We start from the raw sequence: 19,911 nt of genomic DNA, 5'->3' as shown, positions 1-19,911 counted from the left end.
AAGACAAAGTTTGTCAATATCATCAAATTATTTTCATAGTGAATCCCTACCACCAACACCACACACACACACAGCTGTGCTAACAAGATTTAGGTAAATAAATTTAGTTTCCAACCCAATTACAAAGGCAAAACTTTGCCTTCCCTTAAGAAAAAACTAGCCAAACAATAACAAACATAAGACCCAATCTAGGTCTCAAATTACATGAGTGATACAGAAGGCTAGGAAAGACAAAACAGAAATCTTGCTTCGAGTTAAGCTTGCACAGAGAAATAAATAAAAGCTAACGTTAATATTAGGGCAATCACAAAAGTAAGATACTAGAAGCTTAAGTATTTTTCTAATTTACTTAATTGTACTCAGTATTTTACCTTATTTTTAATCAGCTTGGCTCTTTGAGCAAAATTAAGTGTTGATAGGGTTTCCCCAAAACACCTGGATCCAGGGTGAACATTTGCAATTATGGCTGTTTTGGCATTACCTCCAAGGGAGTCCTGTTTAACGATATGAATGGTACACATTTTCAGGGGAGAACCCACAAGACCTTTTTTAAGCAAAGAAAACATATACTCTCACCACGAAGACTGAGAGATTATCTGACTATCAACCGCAGCAAGCACAATCAAGAAAAGGGCCCAGGAACCCAATGATCTACTTTACCCGGAGTAAGAAGGTAAGTTTGGAGTCTCTGTAGCAAACATGTCTCTGTTTTCCATTACCCACATCGACAAGTGCGGTAATCACTTGGCCCAGGCAGCTCAAGGATCGGTTTATGTTACCTGCTTCCTAAAGTGAAAGGGAAAGAGAATAAAAATTTAGGTGCACTGGTTTCTTTTTAGTTATTTTGAATTAAAATATACCCAGAAGGGTGACAATTTTGAATGCAAAGGCAAGTTAGGGATAATATTAGTTAAGGATAACTAACTTTTCAGCAAAAAAGATGTCCTCACCTATCCCCTAACTTTTTCCTATTTGACGCACAACGCACTTTTAATATTCAACGACAAACACAAAAATCACGTGAAGGAGAAAAAAATCAATGTCACATCATGACTGTAATAGTTTAAAACTGACCTGTAGGTAGGGATAAAAACTAGAAAATAACAGAGAAAAAAATGTTGGAGTAGTGCATTAATAGGCATATTTTTCAATCCTTTTATGTTAAAATGTTTATTACATTATGATAACTAATAACCCACCCCCACATCCCACAAAGCCACTGATGAACTTATTACAAAAGAATATTCAGTCTAATTCTGCAAAGTATAATAAAAACCCTTTAAAACAGTGAGAAAACCCTTTAAAACAGGGAGAAAAGAAAAATGTTTGGGTTAACTATGTTACACTGGATTTTTACTGTAAGGAGCATATTTCAATAACTGGGTCTGCAGTGGTGAAAGTACAGAAAAAGACAGAAAGAGTAGAAATTATAAAGCAAGATGTGCTGATTTCAGAGTTGCCACTATCTGTTACCACTAAGTGAACCAGAAAGGTGGTTTAGTGCCACAGTCGAGGGCACTGTCTGTGGAGCTGGACTACTTCGGTTTGAATCTCAGCTCTACTCTTAGCTGTGTGCCCCTGGACAATTTACTTCAGTTTCTTTAACTGAAATAGAATGGATAATAGCACCTACTTCCAGAGTTGTTGGGAAGGTTAAATGAGTAATATACATAAAGCATTTAAAATAAGCCTGGCATATGTCCTATTATAAACGTATGCTATTTTTCTTATGCTTTATGTCTCAATAGAAACATGAGACCATGATTACCCGAAACTGCCTGAGAGCTCAGGAGGCTCAAATCCTCACTTTTAATGCAAAAAGTAGACTCTCCTTCACCATTTCCGACTCCGCTTCCCTAGTCCTCATATATCCTAAACTATAGAATCCACACATATTTTATTGACAATACGTATTACAATACATATATACACTTTGGCAATACACGTTACAGAGAACCTCCCACTAGGTCCTTAACCCTCTCCCCGAAATATTAAGCAGTGTCACTGCTCTCCTTTCTCTTTAGGCTCTCCCCTCTTGAATCTGGTAGTGTGAGCCAGATGGCTAAGTTTTTATAAAACAGGCTTTCTACATGAAATCACTCAAAACCTTTAAGTGTTTCCCAGTGTTTGGAGAGTTAAGAGCAAACTTGGCCTGACACTCCCGGTCCTCAGTGATCTGGGCCTACTTGCATCTCTAACTCAACCCATGCATTGATCCATGCTGAAATGCCAAATGCCAGGCTCACTCTGCCTCCACAATAACCCTTGAGATGTCCCCCTGCCAGGCATGTATTCTCTGTTCCTCTCTCCCTATCCAAATTCTGCCCCCTTTGAAAACACAACTCAACTTCTTTTCTATGCTTTCCACAAGCAGTCCATGTCACACCCTTCCTCTAACCCCTGCTGCCACTTGTACCATCATCCTTTCTGGCATGAATTCAAACATTCTTGCTACTGATAGACTTGTCCTATCCCATGTATGTTTACTGTCCCTACCCCACAACAAAAATTTCTATACCTTACAAATGGAGCAATTTCTTATTCCTTTGAAGCCCTCACAACATTTAGTTTGGTATTGACTTCTAGTAATAATCACACACAAGCTGATATCGAAGACCATAATTCCATTCTTACTTTCAACCTCATCCCTTCTGCATGGGTATCTTTTTGCCTTTCAGATCCTGCTAAATCCACCAGATTGAGTAGGGAGGTCCGAATATTCACAGTCTCATTGCTTTTCTCCATTGACTCTACCGTAATTGTAAAGACTGCATGAGACCTAGACGATTCTCTATTCATTGATGTCGATGCCACACGTCTGTTTCTCCATCCTCCAGACAACACCTAGGCAAAAGAAAAATATATTATCACAACTTCCAGGTGGTCACAACAGCCACTAACATCAGTAGGAAATTTGTAGAGGGCAGTGAGAGAATAGTGGTCTATCGAGGAACATACTCAAGTTATTTTCCTTTTCCTTTCCTTTTCTGTCCTCTCTCCCTGTTATGGACCGAGAACAAGCAGGAAATCAGAAGGCATACAATCTAGAACTGGTTTTGCCATTCTCTATTCATGTCAACTTAAGGCAAATCACAAAATCTCTCTGAACCCCTTTCTTTACCTAGACAATGAGAAAGTTAGACAAGATAAATCTCAAAATTACCTTCAAGCCCAAAGTTCTGTCAGCTCTTTTGGTCTACAAAGTATTTGTTTTCCCTCTCTATTCCCTATGGCAAGCAGGATATGAATGTTCAGACTACAGGCGCTGGAATCAGATGAACATGAGTTCAACTCCTGGCTCCAATATTTACTAGCTGTGTGGTCTGGGGCCAGTTGAACCTTTTCAAGGCTCAGGCCCATATTTGCAAAATGGGAATATGGGCAACTACTCCATAGGGCATCTCAAACTGTAATATGCCTACTAATCAGCTAGGGATCTGTAGTTGTGAGGTGGGCCTGAGATTCTGCATTTGTAACAAGCTCCCAGGTGATATGGATAGTCCAAGAACTACATTTTTGAGTAGCAAGGTCATAATAGTACAGAATAAAATGGGCAAATTAGTATCTTACCTCAAAAAGTAGATTAGAAATTCAATGAAATAATGTATCAAAATAAGCTAGCACAGTGCTTAGCACATATACTCAATAAATGGAGCTATTATAACTCTATTAACCAGCGACAGCATAAAATTGCAATTATTTGTATCTTTATATTTTTTGGATAGTACTTTATGCTTGGTGTTCTAGTGGTTAAGATTCAGCACTCTCACTACTGCAGCCCAGGTTTGTTTCCTGGTCAGGAAACCACACCACCCATCTGTCAGTTGTCATATTGTGGCAGCTGTGTGTTGTCATGATGCTGAAAGCTGTGCCGCCAGTATTTCAAATATCAGCAGGGTCAGTCATGGTGGGCAGGCTCCAGGGAGCTTCCAGACTAAGAAAGACTAGGAAGAAGGACCTGGCCACCCACTTCCAACAAACTGGCCATAAAAACCCTATGAACAGCAGTGGAGCATTGCCTGATATAGTGCCAGAAGGTGAGAGGATGGTGCAAAAAGACCCAGCAGAGTTCCGCTTGGCTGTACACAGGGTAGCTGGGAGTCAGAATCGACTCCACGGCACTAACAACAAACTTTATGCTTCCTTTGCATAACACTAAACACTGTATACTAAATATTAAATAAGCCATTATACATTCATACAACTGCAAAAGAGAGAGAGAGAGATCCTCAAACAGGGGACAAATTCCAAAACACTATTATCTTAAAAAAGCAAGGTGCAAAAGTAGCACAAATACCACTTGTGCAATGTAAGGAGAAAAAGCAAATACAAGCACGTTTTTAAAACAGTTATACAAAAATCAAATACAAACAAAAATCAAAAACAAAAAACAAAACTACTTGGGGAATGTTCATGAATTGGAAGATTCAATATTGTTGAGACGTTAATTCTCCCAAAGATGACTAACAGAGTCAACACAATCCCATTCAAAATCCCAGCAGCCTTTTTTGCAGAAACTGACAAGCTGATTTTAAGCATATGAAAATGCAAAATCCAAGAATAACCAAAATAATTGCTAAGAATAAAGTTGAAGGACTTACTCTACCTGATCTCAAGACTTACTACTCAGCAATAACAAGCTACAATAATTAAGACAGTTTTGTATTGGAGAAAAGAGACATAGATCAATGGAACAGAATGCAGTCAGATATAAACCCATACATGTATGGTCAACTGATTTTCATCAAAGGTGCAAAGACAACTCAGTAGGACAAAGAAATGATTTTTTCAATAAATAGTGCTGCATACTGGATCAAAAACAAAAAGGCAACCCATAGAATGCACAACATCAAGAGTGAACTCTAATATAAACTGTGGACTTCGTGTGATCATGATGTGTCAATGCAGGTTCATTAATTGTAACAAATGTACCACTCTGGTGGGGGATGTTGATAATGGGGGAGGCTACATATGTGTGGGAGCAGGGAGTATATGGGACATTACTGTACCTTACTCTCAATTTTGCTCTGAAACCTAGAACTACTCTAAAAAAAATAATGATAAAGTCTTAAAAAAAAGCAAGAAAAGGAAAAGAAGCATTGAATAAAACAAAACAAAAAAACACTAAGGAAGATGGTAGAAATGAGTCCAACAATATCAACAATCATATTAATGTAAATAAGTTAGGTAAAAAACTGTCAAGAAAGGTTAAAAAAAAAAAACAGCAAAATACAGCTACATGGTTTATGAAAAACACCTAAAACATTAAGACAGAAGGACTGATGGGAAAACATACCAAATACTAGTCAAAAAAATACTAAGTGGTACATGAATATCAGACAAAATAGATTTTTTTTTTTTTTGGTGAGGAAGATTAGCCCTGAGCTAACTAACATCTGTTGCCAGTCCTCCTCTTTTTGCTGAGGAAGAGCGGCCCTGGGCTAACATCCATGCCGTCTTCCTCTACTTTACATGTGGGACACTTGCCACAGCATGGCTTGACAAGCAGTGCGCAGGTCCATGCCAGGGATGTGAACCTGTGAGCCTCAGGCTGCTGAAGAAGAGCATATGAACCCAACCATGCCACCACCAGGCCGACCCTGGACAAAATAGATTTTTAAGGCAAAATGTGTTAACAGGCAAATATAGGGTCATACAAAATCATAGATTCAAATCAAAGGAAGATAAACTAATCCTATTACTTTTATATAAGCCTAATAAAACAGTCTATCTCTACATGTATACATAAACTTATATTGACAAGAATCAAGACAAAATTGACAAAACCAATACCTTAGTTGGAGATTAATACATCTCTCTCAAGTATTAATAGATTATACACACAAAAAAATTAATAAAAATACAAAACTTCGTATCCAAGGATATACATTCTTCTCAAGCACACATTTATAAAAACTGGCTGTTGTATTAATCCATAAACCATTTCTCAATAAATCTCAAAGATTAGGCATCACACAAGACCACATTCTCTGATCTCAATGCAATTAAGAATTAACATGAGCGGCTGCCCCAGTGGTGTAGTGGTTAAGTTTGCCTGCTCCACTTTGGTGGCCCAAGGTTAGCAGGTTTGGATCCCGGGCATAGACCTATGCGCTGCTCATCAAGCCATGCTGTGGTGGCGTCCCATATACAAAATAGAGGAAGATGGGCACAGATGTTAGCTCAGGGCTAATCTTCCTCACCAAAAAAAGAAAAAAAAAAAGAATCAACATGAGAAAAAAACTTAAAATTCTAATAAATTTGAGAATTTTAAATCACATTTCTAAGTAATACATCAGTCAAAAAAGAAATTATAATGGAAAAATACTTAGGTCTACATGACAATTAAGACATTATAACTTGTGTGAAGTTGAAGCAACATTAAGAAGTAGATTTATAGCATTAAATACTTATATCATAAAAGAAAGGCCAAAAGGAGCTAAGCATCAAGCTTAAAAAGTTGGAAAAAGAATAAACCCAAAGAAAGTAAAAATAAAGAGAAAATTAAAGAGCAATGCCATATGAACAATATCAACTACACAAAAGAGAGCAAATTGCAGAAAAAGCAAAGATCTAAAAAATGAGAATACTAGGAACAACTTTATGCCAATATACAAAAACTGAGAGGAAACTGAAATTTTTCTAGGAATACATAACTTATCAAAACTGACCCAAGAAGAGATGCAATGCCTGCATAGCTCTCTTAAACTAATTTTATTTGTAGTTAAAAATCTCACAAAACACAAGGCCCAGATGATTCTGGGGATGAGTTCTACAATACTTTTTAGGAACAGGTCATTCCAATCATACAAACTTCCAGAAAATAAAGGTGATAATAAAACAAGACAAGGCGAGTACAAAAAAGGAAAATTACAACTGGATCTCTATCTTTAACACTGATGAAAAATCCTAAACAAAATATTAACAAATCTAATCCAGCACTCTATCATGTTAACATGTTAAAGGAGAAAAACCACATGATCATCTCAAGAGAGGTAGAAAAAGCATGTGACAAAATTTAACACATGCTCTTGATATTATAAGATAGTTAGCAAGGTGGCTGATTATAAAAGCAGTCTATAATAATAAAAAGAGATTATCTACAAAAGCAAAAAAAATATATAAGGTATATTAGAACAAAGCTAACAAAAAAAGGTAAGACTTTTATGGTGAAAATTATTATACTGCAAGACATTAAAAATCTAAATAAATGAATAGACATACCATGTTCATGTATGGACTCAATACTGTAAAGACGTCAATCCCTCCAAACTGGTCTATAACTGCAATGTAATCCCAGTCAAAATCCCAACACAATTTTTTGAGTATATATATATATATATATATATATATATATATATATATATATACACACACTGAATCACATGTAAAATCTCTCTCTTACTGAAAGAGTCATAGTTTAAAAAGTTTGAATCAGGAGACTTGCTGAAGGCAGAATAATGAATTAATAAACTGGAAGATATATATAAAATATATCTTATATTCATATAATGGAATATTATACAGCCACGAAAATAAATGAAATGCAACATAAATTTCATAAACCATGTTGAGTTAAAAAAGTCACAGAAGGTGAAATACATATCATTTTTAAAAATGCAAAAGCCAACATATTAAGAAATACATACATATGTGATACAAAAGTGGAAGAAAATGATGACATTCGGCATAGTGCTTATGTTTAGGGAGGAACCAAGGATATGAGATACAGAGGAACACACAGGTAGATAGGATAGTATTGGTGATATTTGGGTCTTCAATTGTCTAATGGGCCCCTGTAAGTTTATTTTAACATTATACTTGATAACTCATATGCATGTGGCAATATTTTGTATGTATCAAATATTACATAATAAAAAATTGTTAAAAAAAATTGTTTAAAATCAACTGGCCATGTCAGATTCTACACAAATGTGAGTAGAATATTTTACAAATTCCTGTCAAGAGATTTGTTAGTCCTGAGCTGAATGCTCAAAAGAGACTGGCTTTTGGGGCTAGCCTGGTGGCACAGTGGTTAACTTTGCGCACTCTGCTTTGGCAGCCCGGGGTTCACAGGTTCGGATCCTTGGCGCGGACCTATGTACCACTTATCAAGCCATGCTGTGGCAGGCATCCCACATATAAAATAGAGGAAGATGGAAGATGGGCACAGATGTTAGCCCAGGGCCAACCTTCCTCAGCGAAAAGAGGAGGACTGGCAACAGATGTTAGCTCAGGGCTAATCTTCCTCACCAAAAAAAAAAAAAAAAAAAAAGGTTGGCTTTTGATACCTAACAGGTAAACAAGGGTAGCAAATAAAGGGAAGAGAACAGCCAGCTGGTTTAAATTTTTTAAATTTTTTTTTTTTTTAATTTTTATTTATTTATTTTTCCCCCAAAGCCCCAGTAGATAGTTGTATGTCACAGCTGCACATCCTTCTAGTTGCTGTATGTGGGACGCGGCCTCAGCATGGCCAGATAAGCGGTGCGTCGGTGCGTGCCCAGGATCCGAACCCGGGCCGCCAGTAGCGGAGCGCACACACTTAACCGCTAAGCCACGGGGCCGGCCCAGCCAGCTGGTTTAAAGGGCAGAGATCCCAGGACCTCCTGAAAGGGACAGCTCCCAGGAGGAAACACTAAAAAAATAAGGACACTAACAAACTGACCCCCAGGGATCTACAGGGTGGTTTTTAGAAGTGCCTGATTGGAATGAATAGAACCAAAATAATGCAAAATCAAGAGGCTCAAAGTTCTGTTTAACTAAGGGGAGATCTATAAAACACTGTCATATTCTTTGCTCTTTTCTTCTCATGAATATTCTGTGTTATGCCTTTATAAAATATTTTTAGTAGCTCAATTTTTGTTTTTTTTGATACCAAGGTGTTTTTCACAGCATGTTATGTTGTCTAAGGATCAAATTGCTCAAGGCAGGGTACCTGATAGGCTTCAGCAGCTGAGGTCACCACCTGCTCCACCGCACCAACAACAAAGACTCCCTTCTTGATATGCTCCCTTAAGTACAGTCCAGCTGAGGCAGAGTCCAGTAGGTCGTAGATCTGCTCGTTGTAGATTTCAATAAAGGAACACTTACAAAGGAAACTCTTTCCACCTCCAGCCTGTAAAAGAGAAGCCCCGTTTAGATATATTATTTTCATGCGATCATCCCTATCTTTCATGAGCATTAATCTTTCACTTGCTTCATAAGGTATAAATTTCCTACAATATTATCCTTTACATGATACAAGATACCTAAAAGTCAGTTTAAAAATCTACATAACTAGTTTCAACATATCATTACATTTAAAGCAGCATCACTGTGGCCCCAGGAGCCCTAGAAGTTTCCAGAGATGCCTCAGCACCAAGTCAGGGAGATGGGAATTTAGCAGTCCAGATGGGCAATTCCCTTTTTATGTCTTATATATTGGACTTCCTCATAAAGTTTTATTTGAAGCAAGTGTAATATTCTTTAAAAGACCAAAAATAATTTATTTTAAAAGCCTCTCTATAGAATTTTTAGCCACAGAAATGCACGGCACTAAACTTATGTCACTGGCATGCAATGTGCCTAACTGCAACGGTTAGGGATAGTTTCTGTAAAGGAGTAAATGGTAAACCAATGTTATATATCAATCTCCTTTGTAGAACAGAACATATAACACGAATAGCTCTTAAGCCTGGAATTCACCAAGCTAAAGAAGCACAATCGTGAGAATGGCCCAACTTGGGAGTCAATGGACGAGGGAAGCCCCCATCCCCAGGGTGATGGAGCCACACCACATGTGGAGCAAGGAGATCATGGTCAGGTGGTGGCAGGTGCTGTAAAGGAGATAAGGAAGGGCCCATCACTACTGGACGCCATGAGGATCTATGGACATCTGCAGTCAACTGTGAGCCTAGGTACAGGTAGCAGGTGATGGGGCTTAGCGAATCTCTGTTTTCCTCAGTTAAGATTTTCTTTACCTTTCTCTCTTGCAAAATTTGAGAGACTAAGAAGCACTACACTCATCTTTCTTTTAAGCCAGCAATCTGGATTCATGAATGATGTATGTTTTATAAACTGAAAACTTTTAGAAAATAATAAACTCAGAATCCTTAATTTTATCTTAAAAATTGAAAGTTTTTTTGTACCACACTGCCTATCCACATTGTAAAGTACTACCCCTCCACGTATCGTGAGCTAATTATTAGTAGCTAACTACTCAAAACTAGCTATTCATAGAACTGCTTTATTTTTACGGTAAGTTTTACCTTCTCTTTTTCACGATCAATTAAGGAAAACAAATATTCAAAACTTCGTGGGATTACTCCTCTCAGGTTATGAGAAAAATTATCAGATTCAGATGGTCCTAAAAAAATGTAAAAAAATATATATAGCTGTTCATTTTTATTCTATTATAGGAGTCCTTTGAAGTGGTAACACTGAAAGGCAATTTATACAGAAATAAGATAACACATTGTATAATCAGTTTCCTATTTGTGCCCCCAAACAAGTTAAATTTTGGTCTGTGAGAGGTTGCACAATAGAACCTACCTATCAATAGGACTGATGGAAAGGCCCACAATTTTAAAAAGTAGTTGTTGTTTGAAAAATAAAAAAATCCACCTAGGTATCAAGTTTCAAATGTTTCCTGCTGCCAGGTACCAAAATTAGCAGAAATATCAAATAATTGTACTTTACTTGTTGCATATGACATTGGGTCTCATGGGCTGACACAGCAATTCCACTCCCAGATATATATCCCACAGACTGACTTTAAAAGACAGGTACAAGAAAAAATGTGCACAGCACCACTATTCATATGGTCCAAAACTGGAAACAATCCAAATGTCTATCAACAGTAGAATGGAAAGTTTGTGGTATAGTCATACAATAATATACAGCAATGGAAATAAACTACTACTACATGCAACAATATGAGTGAACCTTAGAAACAACGCTGAGAGAAAGAAGCCAGACATAAATGAGTACATACAGTAAAATTTCATTTGTAAAAGTTCAAAAACGAGCAAAACCAATGATGACAGAAGTCAGAGTAATACATACTTCAGGGGATGGGGGTGGGGACAGTTACTAAGAATCTTTATCTGGGTAGAGGTTATACAGGTATATAAATATATAAAAATTCATTGAACCCAACTCAAAAACCGTTTATTGAGTACCTACTTTGTGCCAAGCATTGAGCTGGGAACATAGCTGCAAATATGGACTTTGTTATCATGGACCTCGTAGTCTGAGAGAAGCCTGGGAAATAGCCCTAATTTTATGAGGTCAACATCATATATAGAATTATGCCTTCCCCAAAAATGTACTAGGTGCTGTCATCAGAGAAAGAGTAGACTAAGCCAGCAAATGTCAATCTTTAATTTACTTACCCATCATAGTAAATGTTTTCCCTGAGCCAGTCTGTCCACTGTAAAAAAGAATGTTTTATATATTATTTTTACACGTGAAATTTAGAAGACTACCCTCCTATTTTAATATGGTCTATTAGTATATACATTTTTCCCACTAAGAGCTTATTTTCCTTCTTTTTTTAAATTATATTACGTAAAAAGTGAATAATTCATTTTCTTTCTCTCCTATTCTACCACAAGAGCTAATCACTGTTAATTGTCTGGTATGCTTCTGGATTATACAAACACAGCCATCAGAGTTTTCCCTAATCTTTATTTACAAAATTGGAATGATGCTCTTCAATACTGCTCTGCAACCCGTTTTGTCTAAGTCAGGAGAGCTCTACCTTGTTATTTTTAATAGCTGCATAGTATTCCACGAACATATCATAATTTATTTAACCAGAACCTGGACTTTTATTTCCAATTTTTGCTATTCTAAATAATGCAGCAATTCCTTTCCTAAGTTCTGCCTTTAAAAGATACTAAAATGTCTTCATTTAAAAATAAAGCAATTTTGGGGCTGGCCCCATGGCATAGCGGTTAAGTTCAGCGTGCTCCGCTTCAGCGGCCCAGGTTCGTGAGTTTGGATACCAGGAGCAGACCTACACCACTCGTCAGCCATGCTGTGGCAGCAACCCACATACAAAATAGAAGAAGACTGGCACAGATGTTAGTTCAGGGCTAATCTTCCTCAAGCAAAGAAGAAGAAAAGGGGAAGACTGGCAATGGATGTTAGCTCAGGGCAAATCTTCCTCAGCAAAAATTAAATAAACAAATAAATAAAGCAATTAAAAAAACTTTATGCTATAGGCTTGATTTTTGTGTGTAGTGTTGTGTCTCCTTGGCTATCCCAAGAAACAGGAGTAATAAAAAACTAAAAATAAAAAAGTTTATGTTGAAGACGGATGTCAAGCAGAGTGTCAAATGTCTTTAGCTTGGATTCACAGCACAAATATGAAATTTTGAATTTACTTTTTGGTTAAATGCCCCAAAAGCTAGAAAACAGCATGGTGTACTTGTTTGCCTCTTTCTTTTGGAAGTAGGAAAAAAAAGTTCTTTAGTAACTCAGACTGAGAAATGGATATTATTGAGTCCCCTACTTGAGAGTGAAGGGGACACTGCTAATAATTACTCTAGAATTGGGACTGTCTTAGGTAAACCAGGGAGCATGCTCATCTATCCAAAAAATCAAATGGTCATTTCTCTCCAAGTGTTTCTCATTTCTACCCTCGACTACCAAAAGCAATTTTGATTAAGTTATTAATGAATATGCCACAAATTAAACATTACAACTAGTATGCCTACAAAGTCTTCAAAGAAAACAATTCTGAAGATGTATAATCTCTGGCAACTGTGGCTCTTATTTCCAATTCTTTTTTTTTTTTTTTTTGTGAGGGAGATCAGCCCTGAGCTAACACCTGATGCCAATCCTCCTTTTTTTTTTTTTTTTTTTTTTGCTGAGGAAGATCGGCCCTGAGCTAACATCCGTGCCCATCTTCCTCTACTTTATATGGGACGCCACCACAGCAGGGCGTGACCAGCGGTGCGTTGGTGTACACCCAGGATCCGAACTTGTGAACCTCAGGCCGCCAAAGTGGAGTGCACGCACTTAACTGCTTGCACCACCGGGCTGGACCCCCAATACAATTTTTAACTTTACCACTCAAAATATTCTATGAAAAAAAAAATCTTTTTTCTCTTGACAAGACATATGAGAAAACAGTCATCTGCCTCACTGCTCAAGAGAGAATATTTAGTTCTGCTGAACACAACTGAAAAATAAGCATGAAAGGAAAGTTCAATTTTCAAGGAAGAATGTATGTGCAATAGGAGCCTAAGCTTTAAACTTCTTAAAGTATTTTTTATTGTCCTGTGTTTTGAGCCAATTATAGATGAACTAGGGGCACACATACACAAATAGAAACATCTGCTCAAAACAAATTATATAATTCACTACATCCTATTAAAAACCTTTAGTTCAAAATAAAATTAGAAAGTCTATTGATAGAAGAAAAAAAAATAATTATACTACAAATTATATTCCTATTTATGAAATAAATCTGAAAGGATACTAAAATTCACCTTGTATACATGCCAAAGTTGTCACAATGCCTTCTGGACCTCCAGCTTACATTCCCACATTAAACCTATAGCAATATTTTATGGCTGCCAACATTTAGAAATTCAGGATCATCACTCACTTTAAACGTACATTTTGGAAGACAGTTTGTCAGTTTCTTATAAAAGTTAATCATAAACTTACCACATGACCCAGCAATTGCATTCCTAGGTATTTACTCAAGTGATCTGAAAACTTATGTTCACACATAAACCAATATTTGCATGTTGGTAGCAACTTTATTCATAATTGCTAAAAACTGGAAACAACCAAGATATCCTTTAATAGGGGAATGGATAAACAAACTGTGATACATCCATACAATAAAATACTATGCAACCAAAAACAAAAAAAGGGAATAAGCTATTGATGCATGCAACAACATAAACGAATCCTAAATGCACTTTACTAAGACAAAAAAGCTAGATGCCAAAAGGCTACATATTGTATGATTCCATTTATATGATACTCTGGAAAAGGCAAAACTATAGGAATGAAAAATATATTAGTAGATCCTGGACATTAGGGGTTGGGGAAAGGAGGAGTGGCTGACTACAAAGGGGACAAACGGGGAACTTTGGTTTTTTTTTGGTGAGGAAGACTGGCCCTGAGCTAACATCTGTTGCCATCTTCCCGTTTTTGCTTGAGGAAGATTGGCCCTGAGCTAACATCTGTGCCCATCTTCCTCTGCTTTACATGGGATGCTGCCACAGCACGGCTTGATGAGCAGTGTGTAGATCCGCGCCCAGGATCCAAATCTGCAAACCCTGGGCTGCCGAAGTGCAGCGTGTGAACTTAACCACTACATCACCAGGTCGGCCTTGTCAGACAGGGAACTTTTAAGGTGAAGGTACCATTCTCTTCAGTATGGGGTGGTAAAAACATGGTTCTCTGCGTTTGTCAAGACATCATGCAACTGTACATCACAAAGGGTGAACTTCAAAATATGCAAACTAAATAAAGAAGCAAAATACATCAATTAGGATGTTGGAGATCCCAGGACAGAATGCGTCTAACTGTATTACAAGTGCATGACATAACTGCACTGAAGGGGCTGGGTGGAAAAGAAGCTGATCTAAGTAACTTCAGAAAATGAGGTGTTTTTTTTTTTGGCGAGGAAGATTCGCTCTAAGGTAACATCTTTTGCCAATCTTCCTCTTTTTGCTGAGGAATATTAGCCCTGAGGTAACACCCATTCCAATCTTCCTCTATTTTGTATGTGGGTCGCTGCCACGGCATGGCTTGACGAGTAGTGTAGGTCCATGCCCAGGATCCAAACCCGGGCTGCCAAAGCAGAGCACGCCAGACTTAAGCACCATGCCATGGGGCCAGCCCCCAGAAAATGAGGTTTTGACTGGAAATTGTAAGGCTTAAAAAAGTGGGATCTGTACATAAACACTGTATTCAGTAAATTCGTTTCTCACAGGGATACAGGCTAACAATTCTGAAACTGCTTTACACATGTACTGGGGTTGAACGAATAAACAAATGGATGATAGAAGGGAGCCAGGTTTCTCACTGTCAGCAAGAGAAGTTACAGACAAACAAGAAACGAAGGCTAGAATGAACCCTATGGATTCACTGGATTCTAGAAGAACTCACATGGATTCTAAACCCTTGGATTAGAGTCAGAGACAACAGTATGAACTCATGTCTAGCATAATATATATACAAATGGATAGATACAGAAACAATTATGGACTTGTCTATATTCATGACTTAGTATATACACATATATTACCTAGCTCTATCTGCTGAGAAGGCCTAGAAGCACTGACACTCCAGTAAAACGAACACACGTAATGCCCAGATCTTGGTTTCTAAATACCATTCTCCAATAAAAGGAACCAGGGCTCCTTGGCAAAAATGGCCCATTCTAGGTCTAGGACAGGGAAAATATAAGACGAGCCAGGACCATCTTGTAGCAACATAAAGTAAGGAAGTGCTCAAAAAACAAAAGGATGTGACATGCCAAAGAGACATAGAAACCAATCTTAAACAGTTCCCAACGACCAAGCTAGAACAATATGAGCAACGAGATAAAAATAATGCAGTATTTGGGGCCAGCCCAGTGGCGCAGTGGTTAAGTTGCATGCTCCACTTCAGCAGCCTGGGGTTCATGGGTTCAGATCCTGAGCGTGGACCTACGTACCCCTCATCAAGCCATGCTGTGGTGATGTCCCATAAACAAAATAGAGGAAGATGGGCACAGATGTTAGCTCAGGGCCTATCCTCCTCACAAAAAAAAAAAAAAAATAGTAGTATTGGATGATAACCCAAATTATAAAATAAATATACATGAATCCATACCATATAAATAAATAACTGGATATATAAATGAGGGAGAAGAGATGAATCTTCCTTACAGAAGAATTCCAAATAATATATGTAGATACTCTCCTCTCCAGAAGGTATAGTAGCCCTGCCACTGCGATTATCCAGGTGGGGCCAATCTAATGAGTCCTTAAAATTAGAGAATTTGTCTCAGCTGTAGTCAGAGGGAGACGTGACTAAGGAAGAATTGGAGAGGTATGTTGTTGGCTTTGAATATAGAAAAGGGGGCTGTAAGCCAAGTAACATGGGTGACCCCTAGAAGCTGGAAAAGGCAAGGAAATAGATTCTCCCCTAGAGCTTCCAGAAAGGAACATAGCCCTGCTGACACCTTCATTTTAGCTCAGTGAGACCTGTGTCAGACTTCTGACTTACAGAACTTTAAGATAATAAATTTGTGTTGTTTCAAGCCACTAAGTTTGTGGTAATTTGTTATGCAGCCATAGAAAATGAATAGAAGCACTTATTATTGTACCTTTGTATAAGGACACAGTCAATAACTTACTATGCAAAGATGGTACCATTATAACCGCTCATGCAAGACTCCACAATGCCTTTGGCCACAGTTGAGAACACAGACTCCTACAAATGTAAGCACTAAATATGTTAACATTCCATAAAAATGAAAACAGTTTTCCTAAACTACATTCTAAAATATAACAATAAAAACTGTGTGCTTAGATTTTTTAATACTCGTGAACATGAAAATCACATCCGCTATAGAAAAAAGGCTAAAACATATAAGATGATAAAACATTAAATATAATTATGTCCATTAATCTCCTATACAATTAGATTTAAAGCTCACATCTAGACTTTATACAGAATTTTGTTTAGCACACTGCATGCAAATATTATACTAGTATTAGCATAACATACATAGCCCTATGTGTTCTTCAGTGCTTTTCTCACCAGCTTGTACTAAATAACTGATATCTGATTTTCATTTTCATTTTTACGTATAAGTAGATGCAGTCTTATCAACAAGGCAAGAATGCCTAGACCTTCATTGTCTAATACAGTAGCCATGAGCCACATGTGGCTATTGAGCACCTGAAATGCGGCTAGTCCAACGTGAGATGCATTGTAAATGTAAAACACACATCAGATTTGGAAGAATGAACATGAAAAAAAAGAATGGAAAATATCTCATTAATAAATTGCTTTCTACTGACTACATGTTGAAATGATATTTTGGATGTACTGGGTTAAATAAGATACAGAATTACAATTAATTTTACCTGTTTCTTTTTTACTTTTTTTAAATGTGGCTACTAGAAAATTTTTAATTATATATGTGGCTGACTTTATATTTCCATCATCCAGCCATGCCCCACATGAAAAGAAAAGAAATCTAAAGATCGAAATGTCTTACCAAAAGCATCCATGTGTCTAAGGGAATAATCAAGATCTGTGATGTCCACCATGGTAGCCATTAGCCATATGTGGCTATTTAAATTTAAAGTGCTCAATAGCTACTTGTGGCTAATGCACCTGAGAAACTGAATTTTAACTTTTATTTAATCTTAATTAAACTTAAATAGCCACATGTGGCTAGAGGCTACTGTAACGGACAGCATAGATACAGAACATTTCTACCATTACAGCAAGTTCTATTGGATAGTGCTGACTAGATCTTAACTAAATTGTCCTTAATTAGAAAAGCAGTTATTGACATCATAGTAATCTTAAATCTATCACTCTCTGCCATAGACTGAATGTTTGTGTCCTCCCCAAAATTCTTATATTGAAACTCCATCTCCAAAGTGATGGTATTTGGAGATGGGGCCTTTGGGAGGTAATCAGGTCATGAGGATGAAGCCCTCATGATGGGACTAGTGCCCTTACAACAAGAAACATGAGAGAACTCTCTTCCTCTCTCCCTCTCCCTACCATCTGAGGACACAGTGAGAAGGCAGCTGTCTACAAGCCAGGAAGCAAATCCTCACCAGACACTGGATCTCCTGGCCTTGATCTTGGACTTCCCAACCTCCAGAACTGTGAGAAACAAATGTTTGTTGTTTAAGCCAGCTAGTCTAAGATATTTTTGTTAGAGCAGCCAGAACTAAGACACTCTCCTTAAACTAGGCAGTCCAACTGTACTTATCAATCATCCACATGGCTCTCAAAAGTATACCCTCACTAGATGGAGAGGGAAAGTAAAGTAAAGGAGGCTTGTCATTCTGGTACGATGTTTGATGAAGGAAGAAAAATATTTAATAAAATTAAATTTAAAATATTTTTGGAATGTTTGAGCTTCCTTATCCGAGATCTATCAAACGAAAGAGACTAGAAATAAAATCCTCACAAATAACAGAATCTTACATGTTCCAAATGGAAAGTTAAGCCTCCAAACTTTCATTACCTGAGTGGTGTCCATGTGTGCAACATGATCAAACGTGAAGATCTTGGGCTCAGGGTTGGAGTGCAGCCGGAGAGTCGTAGAGGAGAGCAAAGATAAGCATAAGTTTTGCTCTCCCTCAGCTGATCCAGAACCCTCTGTAGGTGGACGAATTCGCACAAAAACTTTGATGGTATCACCTTCATTACTAAAGACAAAAAATATAGCAACTAAGTTTATTGGAGAAAAGAAAACTAGGCAAGTTTCTAAGGGAGCTGATTTCAAAGAGCTCCAAGCACTCCTTGTCTCTGACTTCCCTCTTAAGAGCAATAATAAAATAAGTCATCCCAAGGGAGAATTATGTTGATAATATCCATAATTATGTTGATAATTATGATGATCAGATATGCTGATTCTATCTCTTAGCCTGGAAAGTGAGAGTACAGGTAGCAGGGAGGAGATGTGATTTTTCCAAATTTCCAGGCAGCCGAGGAGCAAGCTTAAGTCTGAAACAAGTACCCCTTACTATGCTAAATGGTTGTTTTAGGAATACTACATCCCTAAATCTTTTGGTCCCATCAACATTTCTCCTTACCTTGGCTGGTTAGACTGACAATTTGTCACATTGCGTAACTCAGCTAGAAAAAAAAATAAGAAGTCATTAGAGGTGTTTGAAAGTGCAATATAAAACCCCATTCTTATCTAGACTGCTGTTCAGTTGTTGACACTCCTTTTCAGTCTCCTCAGCTCCCTGACCTCCTGACAGCAGGGTGCTCCAGGGCCCAGGCCTTGATCTTCCTCTCTATTCTATCCATACCCACTCTACTGGTGATGACAGCCAGTCTCATGGTTTTAAATGCTATGTATATGCTGACAATTCCCAAATTTAAACCTTCTCCCTGGACCACTCTCCTGAGCCCCAAACTCTTACATCTAATTGCCTACTTGACATCTCCAGTCGGATGTCCAATAGGCAATGTCTCAAATTTAACACGTCCAAAACTGAGCTCCTGATCATCACACTCCCACCCCAAACATGCTTCTCCATCTCAATTAATGACAATTCCATACTTCCAGTTGCTCAGGCCAAACACCTTAGAGTCATCCCTGACCCCTTTCTTTCTCAGACTCCATATCCAATCTGTTAGCCAATCTTTGGCTCTATCTTCAAAACATATCCAGAATCCTACAACTTCTTGTCAAATCCACTGCTGTGACCACCATGGAATCAAGCCAGCAACATCCCTTATTTGAGTTACTACAACAGTCTCCCTGCTTCTCTCACTCCCTCATCTCCTGACTTCCATCTATTCTCAACCCAACAGGCAGAATGATTCAGTTAAAAAAGAAGTCAGAGATCAACTTCCAGCATAACAGCATGAGGAACTCCACTGACCCAGTGCCCAGTGAAACTGGTGAAATAAAAAAATAAAAACCATTTAAAGCCTCTAGAAATGGTCCTAAAGGCAAACAGCAAATAAATATCTATTCAAGAAAATCTATGATTGGGGCCGGCCCTGTGGCGTAGCGGTTAAGTGCGTGTGCTCTGCAGCTGGCGGCCTGGGTTCGGATCCTGGGTGTGCACCGACGCACTGCTTGTCATGCCATGCTGTGGCGGCATCCCACATAAAGTGGAGGAAGATAGGCACGGATGTTAGCTCAGGGCCAGTCTTCCTCAGCAAAAAGAGGAGGATTGCCATGGATGTTAGCTCAGGGCTGATCTT

The 19,911-nt window shown here is 37.9% G+C and overlaps 1 protein-coding gene across 2 annotated transcripts in view; it reads right to left on the bottom strand.

Moving 5' to 3' along the window:
- The window catches only part of KIF15 (kinesin family member 15), a 67,885-nt gene that overhangs the window by 38,674 nt on the left and 9,300 nt on the right, over window positions 1–19,911 (bottom strand). The window contains exons 2-11 of one of the 2 annotated variants that reach the window (XM_087430838.1): window positions 18,783–18,825; window positions 18,212–18,395; window positions 17,796–17,844; window positions 16,352–16,428; window positions 11,373–11,410; window positions 10,248–10,345; window positions 8,936–9,115; window positions 2,635–2,844; window positions 661–786; window positions 372–494 (exon numbers count right to left, since the gene is read on the bottom strand). In XM_087430838.1, coding sequence (XP_087286964.1) covers window positions 372–494; window positions 661–786; window positions 2,635–2,844; window positions 8,936–9,115; window positions 10,248–10,345; window positions 11,373–11,410; window positions 16,352–16,428; window positions 17,796–17,844; window positions 18,212–18,393 — 1,083 coding nt within the window. In that variant the 5' untranslated portion in view covers window positions 18,394–18,395; window positions 18,783–18,825. The remainder of the gene's footprint in view (window positions 1–371; window positions 495–660; window positions 787–2,634; window positions 2,845–8,935; window positions 9,116–10,247; window positions 10,346–11,372; window positions 11,411–16,351; window positions 16,429–17,795; window positions 17,845–18,211; window positions 18,396–18,782; window positions 18,826–19,911) is intronic. The other variant, XM_014791207.2, reaches the window with a different exon arrangement.

This window comes from Ceratotherium simum, chromosome 5 (genome assembly GCF_057802395.1).
Source record: "Ceratotherium simum simum isolate JZ-2026a chromosome 5, ASM5780239v1, whole genome shotgun sequence".
In the NCBI taxonomy this organism is placed as follows: Eukaryota; Metazoa; Chordata; class Mammalia; order Perissodactyla; family Rhinocerotidae; genus Ceratotherium; species Ceratotherium simum.
The sequence above is the reverse complement of the archived record's forward strand: the minus strand, read 5'-3'. Positions and strand labels throughout refer to the sequence as shown.